The 16,347-nt window shown below is 40.8% G+C and overlaps 1 protein-coding gene across 1 annotated transcript in view; it reads right to left on the reverse strand.

Moving 5' to 3' along the window:
- LOC118411056 overlaps positions 1–15,951 on the reverse strand; it is a 50,916-nt gene extending 34,965 nt beyond the window's left edge. The window contains exons 1-23 of the mRNA XM_035813059.1: positions 15,801–15,951; positions 15,578–15,625; positions 15,131–15,341; positions 14,514–14,668; positions 13,189–13,257; positions 12,493–12,697; positions 11,564–11,691; positions 11,179–11,238; positions 10,712–10,928; positions 9,983–10,137; positions 9,523–9,591; positions 8,823–9,042; positions 8,107–8,234; positions 7,372–7,419; positions 6,397–6,613; positions 5,807–5,976; positions 5,291–5,326; positions 4,951–5,167; positions 4,170–4,282; positions 3,145–3,216; positions 2,248–2,464; positions 1,460–1,587; positions 521–737 (exon numbers count right to left, since the gene is read on the reverse strand). Of these exons, the coding sequence (XP_035668952.1) occupies positions 521–737; positions 1,460–1,587; positions 2,248–2,464; positions 3,145–3,216; positions 4,170–4,282; positions 4,951–5,167; positions 5,291–5,326; positions 5,807–5,976; positions 6,397–6,613; positions 7,372–7,419; positions 8,107–8,234; positions 8,823–9,042; positions 9,523–9,591; positions 9,983–10,137; positions 10,712–10,928; positions 11,179–11,238; positions 11,564–11,691; positions 12,493–12,697; positions 13,189–13,257; positions 14,514–14,668; positions 15,131–15,341; positions 15,578–15,625; positions 15,801–15,876 (3,176 nt within the window). The 5' untranslated portion in view covers positions 15,877–15,951. The remainder of the gene's footprint in view (positions 1–520; positions 738–1,459; positions 1,588–2,247; positions 2,465–3,144; positions 3,217–4,169; positions 4,283–4,950; positions 5,168–5,290; positions 5,327–5,806; positions 5,977–6,396; positions 6,614–7,371; positions 7,420–8,106; positions 8,235–8,822; positions 9,043–9,522; positions 9,592–9,982; positions 10,138–10,711; positions 10,929–11,178; positions 11,239–11,563; positions 11,692–12,492; positions 12,698–13,188; positions 13,258–14,513; positions 14,669–15,130; positions 15,342–15,577; positions 15,626–15,800) is intronic.
- Positions 15,952–16,347: the final 396 nt, after the last annotated feature.

A 16,347-nucleotide genomic window follows, 5' to 3' on the forward strand; every position in this document is an offset into this window, starting at 1 on the left:
TTAACATCCTATCCGAGGGACGGCCATAGCCTAAGCTAGGTACTCATTTTCACCTGAGTAAAATTGTGTAAAGTGCCTTTCCTAAGGGCACAAGATCGGTAACACGGCAGCCGGATTTGAACCTGCGACCTCTCGGTCACGGGCCGAACACACTGCCGCTGCGCTACGCGGTCCTATTGATAGCTGGTTTCTTTCAAACTGGTTGTTACATATTAGATATTTCTAACAACAGCAAAAGGAATCTGGATGAAAACTTAAACCTGACTTTATGACAAACGAAAAATACAGACTTTCCGCTAAGACTCTGTTTGCATGTTTATTTCCTTTCATTTATCTTCCAGTTCAGCAATGTTAATTATAGATATGAGATAAAAGCTTAGATAAGTGTGCAGAAATTTAGAAGAATATTCAAAATTTTTCAACTTCAGAAGCTTATTGGTAAACACTGTACTTTTGGCATGGACATCTTTGACTGTAAAAAACCTTTGATATGATCTACAGTTTTTCACTTAGAACTTACCTGACTCTATCAGGAGTGCACTCCTGGAAGAGTAGTGAACAGGTGAGGAACTCCATGTCCGGGTGACATCCCGAGAGGAAGTCTAGTCCTATGAAGACCCCCGGAGCTATCGTCAGGGCCGCGGTCTGGTCAGGGATCCCGAACACGTTGGGGAAGCGAGTTGCGGAGTAGGGCATGGCCTGGCAGCGGCCGTACTGTATAGGCTCACATTGTAGCACTGGAGAAAAGTACAAAGAAAAAAGGAAACTTTGAAAATACCTTTTAACAGAGCATTGGGACATGGTAGTGCTGTTACGCTAAGGAAGTAAGAGATGGAGCTCAATGTTAGATCTATTGTTACGCTTAAACTTTAAAGGCTGACCTACTTGATATTTATGATCATTAGCCTTCGGGTTAGATTATTACAGAGATTGCGAGGGATGTTGCCCTGGCTGTCTTAGTACAGTCGTAGACTCATAGACTGCTTTTTTAAGCAATAGGCGTAACATTCCTTCTGGCAGCCTGGAATTGCAAGGATATTACTGTAACAGTAATGGATCATACAAATAGCAAACATTATAAAGGACATGTTAAAAAATTTGATCAATGATAAAATGACAATAGTAATTTCTATTTTTTTAATTTTTAATCAGCATTATGAATAAATTGTACTAATATGGCCTTGACTTAAAAGTGCAAAGAATTCTGCTATTGAAATGCTTAGAATTTAGATAGACTGCTAAAAGTTCAACAAAACAGAGTACAAACAAGTTCATAAGTCACCATTAAGAGGCAATAATAGTGTTACTGAATAGAGTAAAGTCAAACCTGGATTCAGCTTCAAGGGATTAAGGACAGGACAGGGTGGGGTTAACTATGTCCATATTGGTGGGAAGGTGGCTTGTAACTGGAAGTGACAGCCTGTACCAGCTTTGACTGTAAATACATATCTTTACAAACCTGGACTAGTACAGTTGTGATCAGGAAGTGCGTTACAGACAACGTTGATCCACTCGAACCCTGCCATAGCCAGGAGCTGGCCTCCGCATGTCGCTACCACGTCCTGGCAGAACGATCGGCATGGCAACCTGACAAGTAAACAAAAATGTTTACACTTGGGTGGAACACATTCCAATGAAAAGATCACATTTTTTTATGCAATCATTGAATTATTACTTAATCAAGAATTTCACTTTTTGACTTACTTTGGTGCTAAAGATATGTTATGAAAATGTATTTAGCATTAGAAAAAATTGGTTGTTAGAATCAGCACAATCTTTGATTTTAGATCCTCTTCTTCTTCTTTCGTTCTTTCATCACTACACTTTAGATGTTCTCAAAAGCATAGGTTCTCTGGATACTTGAAGTCTACGCATTTATCTTAACTTTTAATTCATGTTTCTGTCATTATTGAAGGCTGTCAGTTAGCTTTAGGCATTTGTAATGTATTTCTTATTTACTAAGAACCTAAGTTTGTCTTGAAGACCATTTATTACTTTAAGTCTTAGAACAAAGAACCTAATCTAAGTTATGTCTTGAAGACTTTCTTTAAGTCTTAAGATCCCATAGCCTAATTCTGTCTTGAAGACCATGTATTTCTTTAGCTCTGAGAACCAAGAACCTAACTTACATTTTAAAGACTAATGTATTTATTTAAGTCTAAGATGTGAGAACCTAAATTATGTGTTGAAGACCATGTATTTTCTAAGTCTTCAATCCGTGAACCCAAGTCTGAGTTGAAGACCCACCTGACGTCCCCTTGCGAGCACTCCGGGAAGAACAGGGAGCAGACGAGTGAGTCAATGGCGGGGTGACAGCCGGACAGCTGGAGCATGTCCAGCACCTCGAACACGGCCGGCGCAGCGGCAAGTGAGAACTCCTGCAGCGGGAAGCCCAGCGCGTTCGGGAACCTCGCGTGGGAGTACGACAGGGCGGAGCAGCGACCGTAACGGACTGGCTCACAAACTGGGGAAAAAAGATCAAGCAATCAGCATTCAGAGACGGCAGATTTCAAATACAAAGTGTTAAAGGACGGCAGGGGGATTAGCCAAGCATGTACAGGATCTTGCATGGGAGTACATCAAGGTGGAGCACAAACTGTAAAGTACTGGCTCGCAAACTGAAAAATAAGGAGCACAGAGAGTTCTGAAGTGTTTGAATGGCAGATTTTGGAGACAGAGCACTAGGATCCCATAGTGGTTGTGGGCATATGGCAGGGCCAAGAAGTAACCATAAGAAAGTCATAATAGCTTGGAAATTGTGCAAAACATGTAACATAGAAGTCAGAGCTGAAATGTATGAGACATTATGACTTGACTTTACTCAGAAATACATTTTATTTCATTAGTATGTTTTGTAATTTTTCAAACAGTGACAATAAATTGTGACCATAACAGACTGGCTCAAATACAGATAGCATCAGAATCAAGGTGGACAGTTGGCATGTTTTCTTATTCGGAGCATTAGAGTATGACAGGATCAAACTGTGATCATACCCTAGTGGATCCCAAAACAGGAGAAAATTTAGAAAAAAATATTATCAGCAAGAGTGATTGTCATCATTTTACTTCTCTCATCTATCATACTCTGTTCTCATTTAGATGTTAAAGAAACCCTTTAATCCATTCAGATCTTCACCTACTCACCAGTTTCATTGGATGGTCCAGTCTTGTTGTGCATTGCCGACATGTCAGTTAGAGAGGACATGTTGTATGGAGCTGAAAATGATGAAAATAGCACCAACATTAGCAAAAATAGCACCTTCTAACAGGTACTGTAATTCACTTTGTCTTCTTGGTACCAAACTTTCACGGTCTGAGAAAATTTAACTTGTTCTTGGAACTAAATGTTCACTGTCGCGGCATGTGCACATAGAAAAAGTCTGTGAATTATTTGTTATCAAATTGAATAATGATAAGTTCACGTTACAGCCTTCACCGTGAAAACCGTGAACATAACAGTACATTGAAAATATCACGAATTACAGTATATATAATGCTTCTGACCATATTCACAATACTTTCTGGTCATTCAAGATGCATTATTTACTGAAGACAAAGCCACATGATATCTAACAAGTGTGTTATTATCAAAAAAATTTTTCATACTTTGAGAGAATTGGTTTGCAATCTTAACAGTCTTTTAAAGAAAATTACTGAGTTCTATGTTTCTTTTGATCTTTGTTGTACCACAGTCCAACATACAACAGTCCACCTATTTGTGTTGAGAATTTTCATGGCAAATGTCCTTAGTGCTGAAATACGTGTGGTGATAGCACCACAGGGAAATCTTTGCATCAATCAGTTCATCATAAAACACTAGTCTCAAAAGAAATATGTAGCTTGTCAAGTGATTTCATGAAAAGAAATAACTTACCAGGTAACAGACATTGCTGTATCTCCATGAAAAATCAAACTATTTCTAATCATTTTTTGATATGCTGCCGCCAAAGCACTAAATAAACTAGCCTTCTTCGCAAAATTTTGGAGTGGCAGCGTTTCTTTTTCTGGGAAGGGGCAGCAATGGTCCCTTCCCTGGTATATAGAGGACCTTAGCCCATGTTAAAAATCGCTGTTCAGCTTTTCCCAAAAGAAACACTTTTGGGGGGAGCACCAAGCTACAATGTATGAATAAACACATTCTGGTGAAGATTTGGGCAGAAGGAACTCACCAGGGGCATAACAGTTGGTGTCAGGGAAGATGTAGCAGGCCAGGGAGAGAAACTCCAGCTCAGGGCCGCCACAGGTAGCGATGACTTCCTCACAGAAGGAGCGACAAGGCATCCTGGGGGAAAAACACGATTACCAATGAAGTTAGACATGCAGGAAATAGGATACACTGAATAGTAATAATTACTCAAGCAACTGGATATGATTTTGCAAACGGTCACTTCTTCCTAAATCATATCCAGTTGCTTGAGTAATTGCTAGTATTAAGATCAGATTCTTTATAGCATTCTAAGTTTCTAAGATAATGTGTATTCAATCTTGAGTTATTGGTATTGTGTTGTTCCACTGATTTTTATGCCAATAGGAAAAGCCATGATGATAGCATTCTTCAAGTTGGCCCAGTCTAACTGTACCTACCCTCTGAATACACTTATTGATAGATATGTATTCAAAGTTTAAAGACCAGGTCTGTATTCAATTTGTGCTTTGCAAGCATTCATGTGTTTTCACACAGCAGACACCTCCCACAAGTTCATTTAGTGCTTAGACAATGGGGTAGGTGAGCAGAAAACAGAATAAATATTTTTGCGGCGTTGATAAGGAAAGAAGTGACGTCAACAGTATTTGTTTTTATCAAGAATGCTGGAAATATGCAGCAAGAATGCCACAGAAAAAATTTTTACAATGGTTTTGCGTCCGTCGTGAAGCAGTCTTTGCAAAAACAACAAAAAGTATTCTAAGAACTTCAAGTTGTTTAGAAAGAGGATGACAAGAGCTACTAACCTGACGCCATCAGGTGTGCACTGCTTGAAGGAGAGAGAACAGAGGAGTTTATCCAGGTGAGGATGACACCTGGACACCTGGAGAATGTCTAGGAGACCCATGACAGCAGGTGTGGCAATGAGGGCGTAGTTCTGACTCGGCAAGCCAAAGAAGTTGGGGAAGATGGTCATGGCATCTGGCACAACGTTGCAGCGGTCGTACTGCACAGGTTCACATGCTGGAATAGTGAAGAAACAAACAAGGAAAAATCAGTTCAAATGTTTTACATATTAACTATTTTCAGACAACAGTAATTGAAGTTGTTGGTTTTAGATTTTAAAAGAAGAAAATGAGCGCTTACCAGTGTGGTTGTGAGGTCTTGCCTGGCCAGGTTTACCTGAAACAGAACAAACAGGAAAATAGTATGTGAATGAAGTACAAGCCAAGCAGCTGTTGCAATTTTAGTTTACTCCATTGGATACAGATAATTGAGTCCAAGAATTACAGATGAGACAACTGCAGAATTTGAACTTGAGAACTTGTAGATCTAACCCCTTAAACTTTTGGCAACATGCCCTAAATATCTACCAAACACACAGAGTCACAGACACACACACATTCTAAGGCATAGTAAAGACATTATAATTGTAGAACCATCCAGCCTAATGGTGATGATGATGGCTCTCCTCAGATCCAATTCGTGTCTGGAAGAGCATAACAGATGGCAGCAAGCACACACAACACACACACACATATACATGTACATACATACACACATGCACACACATACATACATACACACATGCACACACGTGACACATACAAACACAAAGCTTTGATAATAATTAAGCACAGTAAAGATGTAGTAATGGCTAACCTGATGATGATGACTCCTCTCCAATGCAGTTTGTGTCTGGAAGAGCGTTACAGACTACAGCGAGCCACGGTACAACCTCCACAAGTGGCGACTCCTCCAGGCCAACCAGCCCGAGTACTGGCCCTCCACACGACGTGATGATCTCCTCACACAAGGATCGGCACGGAAACCTGACAAAACATCCCAAAACAATTTCATCCAGCTGGTAGAATATACCTTCTATATTCATCTACATGTACAAGTACTAACTTACTTTGAGATTCCTCAAAATCACAGGTGGAGGAAAACAGGCAAATGGTATAGGTCTCCTAGCAGCTGACTTGGAACTGCAGGGGCATTTTTCATGGCCACTTTGTAGCAAAAGAACACTGGGAAGAGGTAATGGTATCCAGACAAGGATGATGCTGGGAAGGGTTTTGCTCCTCTAGCAGCAATTTTTGAACTGCAGGGGCATTTTTGTACTTGAATGAAACCCTTCAGTTCATAGGAGAACAGAGAAGATACAATGGTCTCCCAAAAAGGATGACACTGTGTAAGGTTTTGATCCCCTAGCAGCAGTTTTTGAACTGCAGGAGCATTTCTGTACTTACATGAATCCCTGCGGTTTACAGGAAGAGAAGAACAGCGAACAGGCGATGGTCTCCAGACGAGGGTGGCACTGCGTCAGGCCGACCATATCCAGCACACTCATGATGCCGTGAGCGGAGGCGATGGCGAAGTCCTGGTTGGGCTGCATCACCAGGTTGGGGAACCGCGTGGTCGAGTAGGGCAGGGAGGAACAGCGGCCGTAACGCAGTGGCTGGCAGTCTGGGACAAGTAAAAAAAATAATGAGTTTCCTATCAATGCAAACATTGTACTCAGGCTCAACATTTATTCTGTCTCCCTACCACAAGCTTTTTTTACAGACTCTTGAGTACCTAGCATTTTTGCGAGCTGCAAGTGACCTGTAACATCAACCCTAGGAGAAGGGAAACTCTACAGGTTACGAAGACCAAAGAAACCCAGACGGGCTCTGGATGCTGTAACATTAACAGAGTTGGTGTCAGGAAGGGTATCCAGCCGTGTGAAACCTCCGCTTCAAACACTTTAATTCGAAATGTTGTTTTTTGTCTGATCTATCTTTTGGAGGTCAGCAATCAGACCTAAAAAACATCCCATAACATCCACCCCTTGCAAGACAACAGACAATAAACTTGAGAGAAAGAGTGAGAGAGAGTGTACTGCTGGCAATTGAATAAAACCAAACCAACTACCAAATGCAGGGTATGGTAGGCTTAGAAACAAGAAAACTGAATCAACATCATGACAAAATTTTACCGGCACAGAGATTTTGTTGATTTACCACAAGAAATATTGAGCAAAAAGATATTTCTATAAAATATGGGATGCTTTATTGCTTTGATGAAAGGAAAGATAAAATGAATAGCTACCAAAACTGTAATTTCAAGTTTGTAGTTACGAGGATGTGTGCAAATGCACACTGCAATGATTGTATCCCAATACACATACAATGTAGTTCAAAATCAACGGATTGAAAATGCAAGTTACACAGTCACACACATACCTGTGCTTTTATAGGAGGCAGCCTCACTCATTGGTGCTTCTGGTCCAGCTGTAGAAATGATCACAAAAAAACATTGAGCACAGAAAAAATCAGTCTCATGGAAAGTGCTATCATATACTTAAAATGTAATCTGTACAGTCACAATCATCTTTTTATCTGTATTCTGTAGCAGGTAGCCTAACTGCAACTTGTGTTGTATGCCCTTGGCATAACGTGTTACAGGCTTTACTGACATGAAGCGGTGGCTAGTTATATTACAATGACCTGTCAGGCCTATCCTTTGCACGTGTAACTGAAGGCATTAGCTACAGCTGTCGAACTCGCTGACAAAGATTTCCACTTTAACACGGTCTTGTTGTTGGCATCCTTCTGTCTCAAAAGACAATGGTAGGCAGACAAGGTGGGTTTAAGGCGACCCATCTGCCTGGCATGCACTTGGGTTTTTAAGGTGAAGGAGGGGTGTGCGCGTCCTTCTCCACCCTCTCGTCCACTGGCGCACTAGTCCTACAGGGGCAACTGTATGCAACGTGTAAGATGGCGCCAGCAGATGCAGGTTTGTTGTTTGGAGTTTCCGTCTCCAAGGAGGACTTCTGACCAAGGATGTAAGGGGTTCCTCCTACCCCTGACTCATGTGTCATGGCGGGTGCGTCATGCCCGAACATGCCCCTATGGCCAACTGCAGGCAATGCATGGTCTACGCTTCTCTGAAGGGTGAACTTTGAAACATGAACTCACGTGCAGCGATGCAGTTGTCCTCAGGCAGTGCGTAGCAGGCAAACATCAGGAACTCCAACTCCGTGGCATTCAGTGCCTGGATCACACAGGTGTGCAGGATCTCCTGACAGAATGACTGACACGGCATCCTGGAAAAAATAAAATAATTAAGAAACCTATACTATAGAGTCTACAGCAATCATGATAGAAATATTGGCAGGTCAATTTCTCTGGTTCAGGGTTCAGTCCACTAGCCCGATTGTCCTGGGCAAGTAAAAATGCTGATCGGGCAAGTAAAAATGCTGATCGGGCAACCACATGTCATACCCCACTTGCCCCATTGGGCAAATGACATTGTTTAATGAGTGAGATTTTCATAACATTGTTACTTTTCAGTCATGGTATCAAGCATTGTTCAACACAGTAAAAATAGAGCCAATGCTAAAAGAATTCCATTGCTGGAAGTGAACAATGTAATTCAAATTTCGGGCAAGTAGAAATTTGGTTCAGACAGTCAAGCAGATTTTTTAATATGTCCAGTACTTGCCCAAGAGGACATTGTCAAGTGAACTTTAGAAAACTTGTCCAACCCTTTGGTTATGTGTAAAGCATCTTGTCAACCACCCTCAACATAGACCTTGACTTTTGAACTTGAGATTATTTGCTGCCAGCTTGGCTTTTAGAGAAGAACTCTTAGGAAAAGTTTAAGACATGAAAGTTTTAGACGTGTTCCTTACTTGACTCCTTCAGAAGAGCACTCAGGGAAAGACATGGCACAGATGAAGACGTCTAGTTGAGGGTGACAACCAGACATCTCCATGAGGTTGATGACCCCGAAGATGTTGGGAACCACGCCGTACGCCAGCTGCGGACCGAAGTCTGCCCCCAGCATGCCAGGGTACCTTGTCTCCGAGTACGGCAGGGCGGAACAGCGTTCATACGGAACGGGCGTACATACTGCGGGGAAAATCAAAATAGATTACTTCCAGTTTCAAGTACAGGAGTTTGTTACTAAGAGATTTATTCTGATGAGCTGAGCATGTATTCAGTGAAAACTGGTACTTAAGAAAAAAATGGTATTGATCTGACTAGGAGTTTTTGATTATTCCTTTATTTACTGAGGTATACTACATTTGTTGGTACTATTGTTCATCTCTTCTGGTTACAACTGAAAATTAGAGAAATTCTAACGGTCTTTTAAAGAAAGTTGTTGAAGGCTATCATACTAATGGTAGTAATATCTTTATAGTAGTATAACAAGAATCAAAGTCAGTATTCTGCATCCAAACCCTTTTGTTTGTCCAGACTGAGAAATATTTGATGTAACTAGCGATGGAAACAAAAGAGGATAATAAAATTTGTAACGCAATTCTATTAAGTTTGCTTTTGCAATTGCCAAGTGGCAAGAATATGAATTTCAATAATAATAAAACTTGCCTGTGTTGTTGTATAGGATCTGTCCCAATCCTGGAGCCATAGCTGAAACAGGTGGGCTTGTAGGTGAAGCTGGGGTAATAAAAGAGTAAACATCAGATTAATTTCAACATCTAGTTAAAAAATGATTACAAAATATATCAGATTCTTTAAAGTCCCTGTCAGAAATCAAGAACTCAGGTCTGGCAAGCTCCAAATGGGATTTTTTGCCCAAAGTACGTCCTGTCGATTACATTGCTTTGGGTAATTTTAGCAGCTCGTCTGCTTGGATTCAAACCTATGTGTGATGTCAGCTGTGCATCAAAAGGCGGAAAAGACAATATGTGACAGGGAAGATTTTTAGCAAAATACGGTCACAGCTCGGGTTATTTTGAAATTTGGCAAGCTCCAGCCAATCTAAAAAGTCGTCCAGCGTTCGCTTGAATTATGGCACAGGCTGTAGGATGTTTGAGCATGAACTCACTAGGAGCGAGGCAGTTCTCGTCAGGAAGGGCCAGACAGGCCATGGCCAGCCAGGGGAGGGCGGCGGTGAGTGGGGTGTCAGCAAGCCCTACCAGCCCTAACACTGGGACCCCGCAGGACGTGATGACTTCCTCACACAGCGATCGGCATGGCAGCCTGCGATTGAGGCAAAGGCAAAGAACATATTGTCAATTATGGTACATTTTCATTCTGTGTAATGAAATATAGTCATACCAGTTCACATAACATAATACATGTACTCAGTCTGTCATTTGTTTTCCAGTTGTTAGCTTCTTTGAAATGAAAAAAGGTGAGAGGGAGGAAGAGAGAGAGAGAAGAAAAGAGACAAAGAGACAGAGAGAGAAAGAGAGACTGAAAGAGTGAGAGAGAGAGAAAGAGAGAGAGAGAGAGAGAAAGAGAGAGAAAGAGAGAGCAAAATTGAGTGAGTACAAAAAGATAAAAATTAGGCAGTATATTTTCAAAAGTATCATTCCCATTCTCCAGTACCATAAGAACTGACCCAAACAACTAATTGGTGATAAGTGAGGAAAGCTATTGCATCAACAAACAAACAAACAAACAAACAAACAAGTAGGTACAACAAAAATCAACCCTTCAGATTCACACATAGGAAACATGAAGAACAGACCGAACAGTGTCAGAATGGTATTGCAACAGCTAAATATGTCCCAAACAAACAAACAAACAAACAAACAAACAAACAACTCACATCATGCCCTCCGGTTCACAGGTAGGGAACATGAGAGAACAGACGACTGCGTCCATGTCAGGATGGCACTGTGACAGTCCCAGCATGTCCAGTACCGAGAGCACGCCGGTTGCCGAGGCGATGGCAAAGTCCTGGTTGGGCTGCATGAGGAGGTTTGGGAACCGGGTGTCGGAGTAGGGGAGGGCAGAGCACCGGTCAAACCGGATAGGGTGGCACTCTGTAAGAGAGGGAAACACAGCAACAAGACTTTGAGTAGATTGTTGTAAAGACCATGGTGGCACTTCAAAAGTCTTGTACAAATTCTTTTGAATTTGAAAGACTAGTGCAGTGGTTTAAGAAAGACAGTAACATGATCCTCCATTACTGTTACGTTAAACATAAAACTGAGGACTTTTCAAAGACTGTAGAGGCAGAACACAGTGGATGATGATTATGATGAGTGACCAACTGCATGTATAGACACGTACCTGAGCTGTTCTGTGGGGCTGCCATGCTGCTTTGTGCTGTCTCAATGTACTGGGGCAGATCTAGAAAAAGACATTCAAACTTTAAAAAGAGAAATAAATCTATAATTCACCCTGCTACATACTGTACAGAGAAGTCTGAAAAAAAGTTCAGAAGTTATTCTAGCAACTTTATGTCATTATTCTGCTGGATACCGTAATACTGCCACATTGATATAACAGTGAATTCAAAGTCTATATTCAGTAATCCTCGAGGTATGCACACCTCTCCAGGTTCTCAAGAAATGCTTCAAGAGAAGGCCTTAATTACACAACTTTCTTTAATGTGGCGGTCTTTAACTGAAGCTACTAGACTTGAGAGTTAATGTTAACATTACATCTGACTTACATGGTGAGATACAGTCCTTTTCAGGCAGTGCGTAGCAGGCAAACATGAGAGACTCCAGCTCCGTTGAGTTCAGTGCCTGGATCACACAGGTGTGCAGGATCTCCTGGCAGAACGACCGGCACGGCATCCTGGAAAAAAACAGCAAAATAAGTTTAAAATCCTCACTATGTAGGCAAGCGTTGTCAGCCATGGAAATAGGTCTCGTATAAATTAAAACAGTTGAATTCTGTAGCAAGGATCTCTACTTGGCAGAGTGATCAGGTCTTGAACAGATGGGTCCTAACAACGCTAAAAAATCTGTATTGGATAAATTATGCAGCCTGTGCTGTTCAGTAAAAACTTGGTGTGTTACATGATGAGGTGGTTTATCGGGATCGATTAAATACAAACAAAAAATACACTTATTGTGATTAACCCTAAATTTAGGAGGTCAATTGCTCAAAATGGGTCCATCTAGCTATAAATTGTATAGACAAAAGAGCTTTTTCTTCAAATTGATAAGATAAATCAAAATCAATTGAATAACCAATTCTTTGATGACAACCACATATTTTTCAAGAGCTGACATTTTGATGACCATCTGAAATCCTCAGGACAATAAAAAATCAAACTATAGTTTACCCATGAGTTTTAGAAAAGATACATGCGGCCCCATTTTAGTAGTTAAACATTTACGTGGCATGTGTAATCCATTGGTTGGCAGCCCTGCCTTTGGAACCACCAGCCGTGAGTTTGATTCCGGCTGTGTCGCTCACAAAGCCGCGGTCCACTGTTAATTGTGCTTGTCGAAAAGACCTAGGAGAATTTCCATGTTACAATGAACCTGTAAATCCAGTATATAGTGTCTGTCTTCTCTGTCATGACCAGTGGAAGGATACATATTAGCTCTTTACTGAGCTAAGATGTCGGAAATAACTTTCAGTACTTACTTCACTCCTTGAGGCTTGCACTCAGGGAATGCCAGTGAGCACACAAACAGCTCCATGTAAGGATGACACCCCGTCATCATCAGCAGATCCAACGTTCCGAACAGCGTTGGTGCCAGGCCGGCAGACAGACCACGGTCAAGGTCGTTGATGAAACGTGTCTCGGGGTACATGGCTGCGCAGCGATCGTTGGGGACTGGCTCGCATTCTGGAACAAGGAGTAAAAGATCTGAGCACAGACTCAAATACATTCTTGGGGTGATTGCTTAATGTTATATTGTTTATTTGCACATAATACAAAAACAACCATGCTTCTACAGTTATCACTATGGGCTGCTCTTCATCTTCATGATGGTGACATCAGGGCCTATGAACCTGATTTTTTAAAAAAATTAAAAATGGTAAGAAGAATATGATGGAGAAGCCAGAAACCTAAAAGGTTTATGCCAGAAACCTAAAAGGTTTATCGGAGGTTTCCCTTGACAGCATGCAGTTAATAACATTTTGTTTATCACTGTCAATTATTGATAATTAAACACAATACTGGATTAGTTGTTTTTTGGGGGTAGAACGTATTATAATAAGCAAATTTTCAGCAAGCCATGCTCATATTGCATCTGCTTTGAGTGCACAAACTTGAAGAATTTGCAGTAGAACTTGGAAGGAATTTTTCCAGGTGTGACAAAGTTTCCAACTCACCTGTTCCATTATACAGACTCATCATCAGCATCATGTCAGCAGAGGGACCCAACATTTCCTTGGGTGTGTCTGGAGGTAAGGGAAATCAATAAAAACATCAGATTAAGACAATTAAGAACATAACGAGTCACAATAATTATTTTTGTAGTAGGTTATTTGGATAGCTTTGACGGTATTATCTAAAATGTTGAAAGTACCAGTATTCTTCAATGCAGGTTGAGACACCAGGTGTCAAGATATGTAAGGTAATAGTTACTCATGACAAGTAACTGGATAGTTTTGGAAATGGTCAGACTTTTCAGGTTTTAATAATATCAGGTGTGTACAACTCTCACAAGTTTACCTTCTGAAGCGATTAATCGGCAGTATTGATCCTGAAGAAGGCAACTGTGGTCATTAAAAATTTGATCCGTGTATCATAAAATAATGTAGTTTTAAGTTTGTGATTAAAAGATAACAGCAATATCTTGAGCATAAATCCTCCCCTACCATTTCCCCTTTTACTGTATTGCTAGATGTTCAATAGAGCTGTTGTTACTAGTGGTTCTCTCCTTGGTGCTGAATCCCTTGCAGCAAGGTAACCTTTATGTTGTAAGAAAGTTTAGCACTATGATTACTGTACTTCCAACACAGATAAAAGCTTCCATGATACATTTCCTAATCTATCCATTGCGTGAGTACCTTGCCTACCAAATCGGTTACCAGAAAAAGTTGTAAGTTGTGTATACCAAACTGATTGAATCTACGGTTCCCTACTTAGCATACCTAAGCAATACAAACAACTTTATATTCCTACTGAATTTAGATAAATCTTTGATTGTAAAAAATATCTGTTCCTACATTTTCAGTATAACAAAGAAGCGAGAAGAAGTAATTCACTTAGAATAGGATTTTTATGTTGGTAGATATTGTATTTCATGCATCTGTCAGTTGTTGTTTTGTTGCAGCCTGTACTTAACCCGGTGGGTATGTATGTACAGTCAAGGCTCAAAATACCACCTGCATATGCACGTTAGTGCAGGTAAAATTGGAGCTGTGCAGGTATTCCTGGTGTCTACCTGCACCTAACCTGCACTGGTCCATGAGCTGGGCTTTATACATAAATGTCTTATGATGTAAGTGTTTGTGGATTGTTATTAGCTGCATTGAATGTTACCACCTATAAAGTATAAAAGCAAAAAAATAGTAATGGTTCTTGAACAAATTTAGTATGATCCATTCTTCCTAAATTCAGAGGGGTGCAGGTAAAATTTGTCTGGTGCAGGTTATTTTCAATGTTACCTGCATCAGTGCAGGTATGCAGAAAAAGTATATCGAGCCCTGACCTGTAGGTACGCAGTCCTCTTCAGGCAGAGCACTGCAGGCTGCAGCGAGGAGGGGCAGAGCTGCGCTGAGCGGAGTTTCGTCCAGTCCCAACATCTCCAGTACTGGTGCACCACAGGTCATGATGATCTCCTCACACAGGGGGCGGCATGGCAGTCTGGGGAGAAACAACAGCAAGAAAACGTTTCAATAAGAAATTGTTTAAGAATTAAGCCAAAAAGCACAGTTACTCAAGCAAATGGATATGATTTTGGAAACGATTAGACATTTCCAACAACATCCTTTTGTCAGTGACACTGGCAAAATCTTGTTGGAGAGAGTTTTGATATCCTAGCTGTGTATTGATATCCAACACCATTTCTCCACTGTCCCTAACGAAAAACAACAAAAACGCTGACCATTTCTAACATAATATCTGGTTGCTTGTCAATGAGTAATTCCTATTTGGGGTATCTTACTACCTGGATCTTTATTGACGTTTAAAAATTAGTATTTGACTTGTAAGTATGGAGAGAAGCAGCAACAAAATCTTTCAATAATAATAACAACAGCTTTAATCTCAGAATCATGCATGTCACAGTCAGATTTTGAAAAATTGGCAGTTGCCATGGCAACTCACTTGAACCAATCGACAGAGCAGTTTGGGAAGAACAGGGCACATACAACGTCGTCCAGGTTAGGGTGGCAACCTGACAGTCCGAGGACGTCCATTCCTGTGAACATGGCAGACGCTATCGCGAGGGGAAACTCGTGACTCGGCAGGCCAAAGGCGGGGTACGTGTAAGCGTAATCCATCGCTGAGCAACGGCCATGGCGAACAGGCTGGCAGGCTGGTTGATAAGTAGAGATAATTTTTCATATGAATATTTCAATTTTTCGTCAGATATGTTTCTTACTATATATCTCATGTTTTGCTACATTGTCTGACATTTCTTATTATGTAAGATTTATTTCAATAAAATTTGCAAAAAAAACATGTCATTGTTATAACATGATTCAACACAAAACCATCACTAGCAGTTTTAAAGACAAATTTACGGCGCTAAAAACAAAATTTAAAACTCACCTGCACCACCCAGTGTCATGTTGAGCTGCCATGACCCCATATACGCATCTGAAAATTACACAAATACTCAACACAAAGAAAACATAATTTCAAATTACAACTTAGCATTTAGATTACATATTTTTTGCTTTTATTCAACTACAACAAAAATGTTTCCTCAAAAATAGATACATATAGTTTAAGATATATCATTTTTACTTTAAGATATAAGACTGTAACTAACCAGGCTTGATACATTCCTTCTCTGGCAGTGTGTAACAGCCAAGGATGAGCCAGTCTAGCCCCATCTCCGCCAACATCTCCCCTCCACAGGTAACAACTATCTCCTCACAGAATGAACGGCACGGTAGACTGAGGGTTAACAAAGAGGCAAGTCAGATACAGTATGTACACTCCACCCCATCTCAGCATCTCCCCTCCACAGGTAACAACTATTTCCTCACAGAACGAGCGGCACGGCAGACTTAGGGTTAACAAAAAAATACAAGTGAGATTCACTGTACATGCATGTGTGTGTGTTGCAAGGCAGTAAGGGGCTGAAGTCCATTTCTGCTATCTCCAATTATATTGCCTTTAACAGTCCTTTCAGATATTCAAGTGATGCTTTCAACCTCACATTCGGGAAAAGGGAGAGAACAGACTCTTCGCTTGTACATCTATCTGCCTTTCTGAGTAGGTATATACAAGCTGGTCTGTGTGTGTGTGCATCACAAAGCAGTAGGTGAATGGGGGCAAATTCTGCCATCTCTGACTGCTGTCCTGTACTAAAA

The sequence above is a fragment of the Branchiostoma floridae genome, chromosome 3 (genome assembly GCF_000003815.2).
Source record: "Branchiostoma floridae strain S238N-H82 chromosome 3, Bfl_VNyyK, whole genome shotgun sequence".
In the NCBI taxonomy this organism is placed as follows: Eukaryota; Metazoa; Chordata; class Leptocardii; order Amphioxiformes; family Branchiostomatidae; genus Branchiostoma; species Branchiostoma floridae.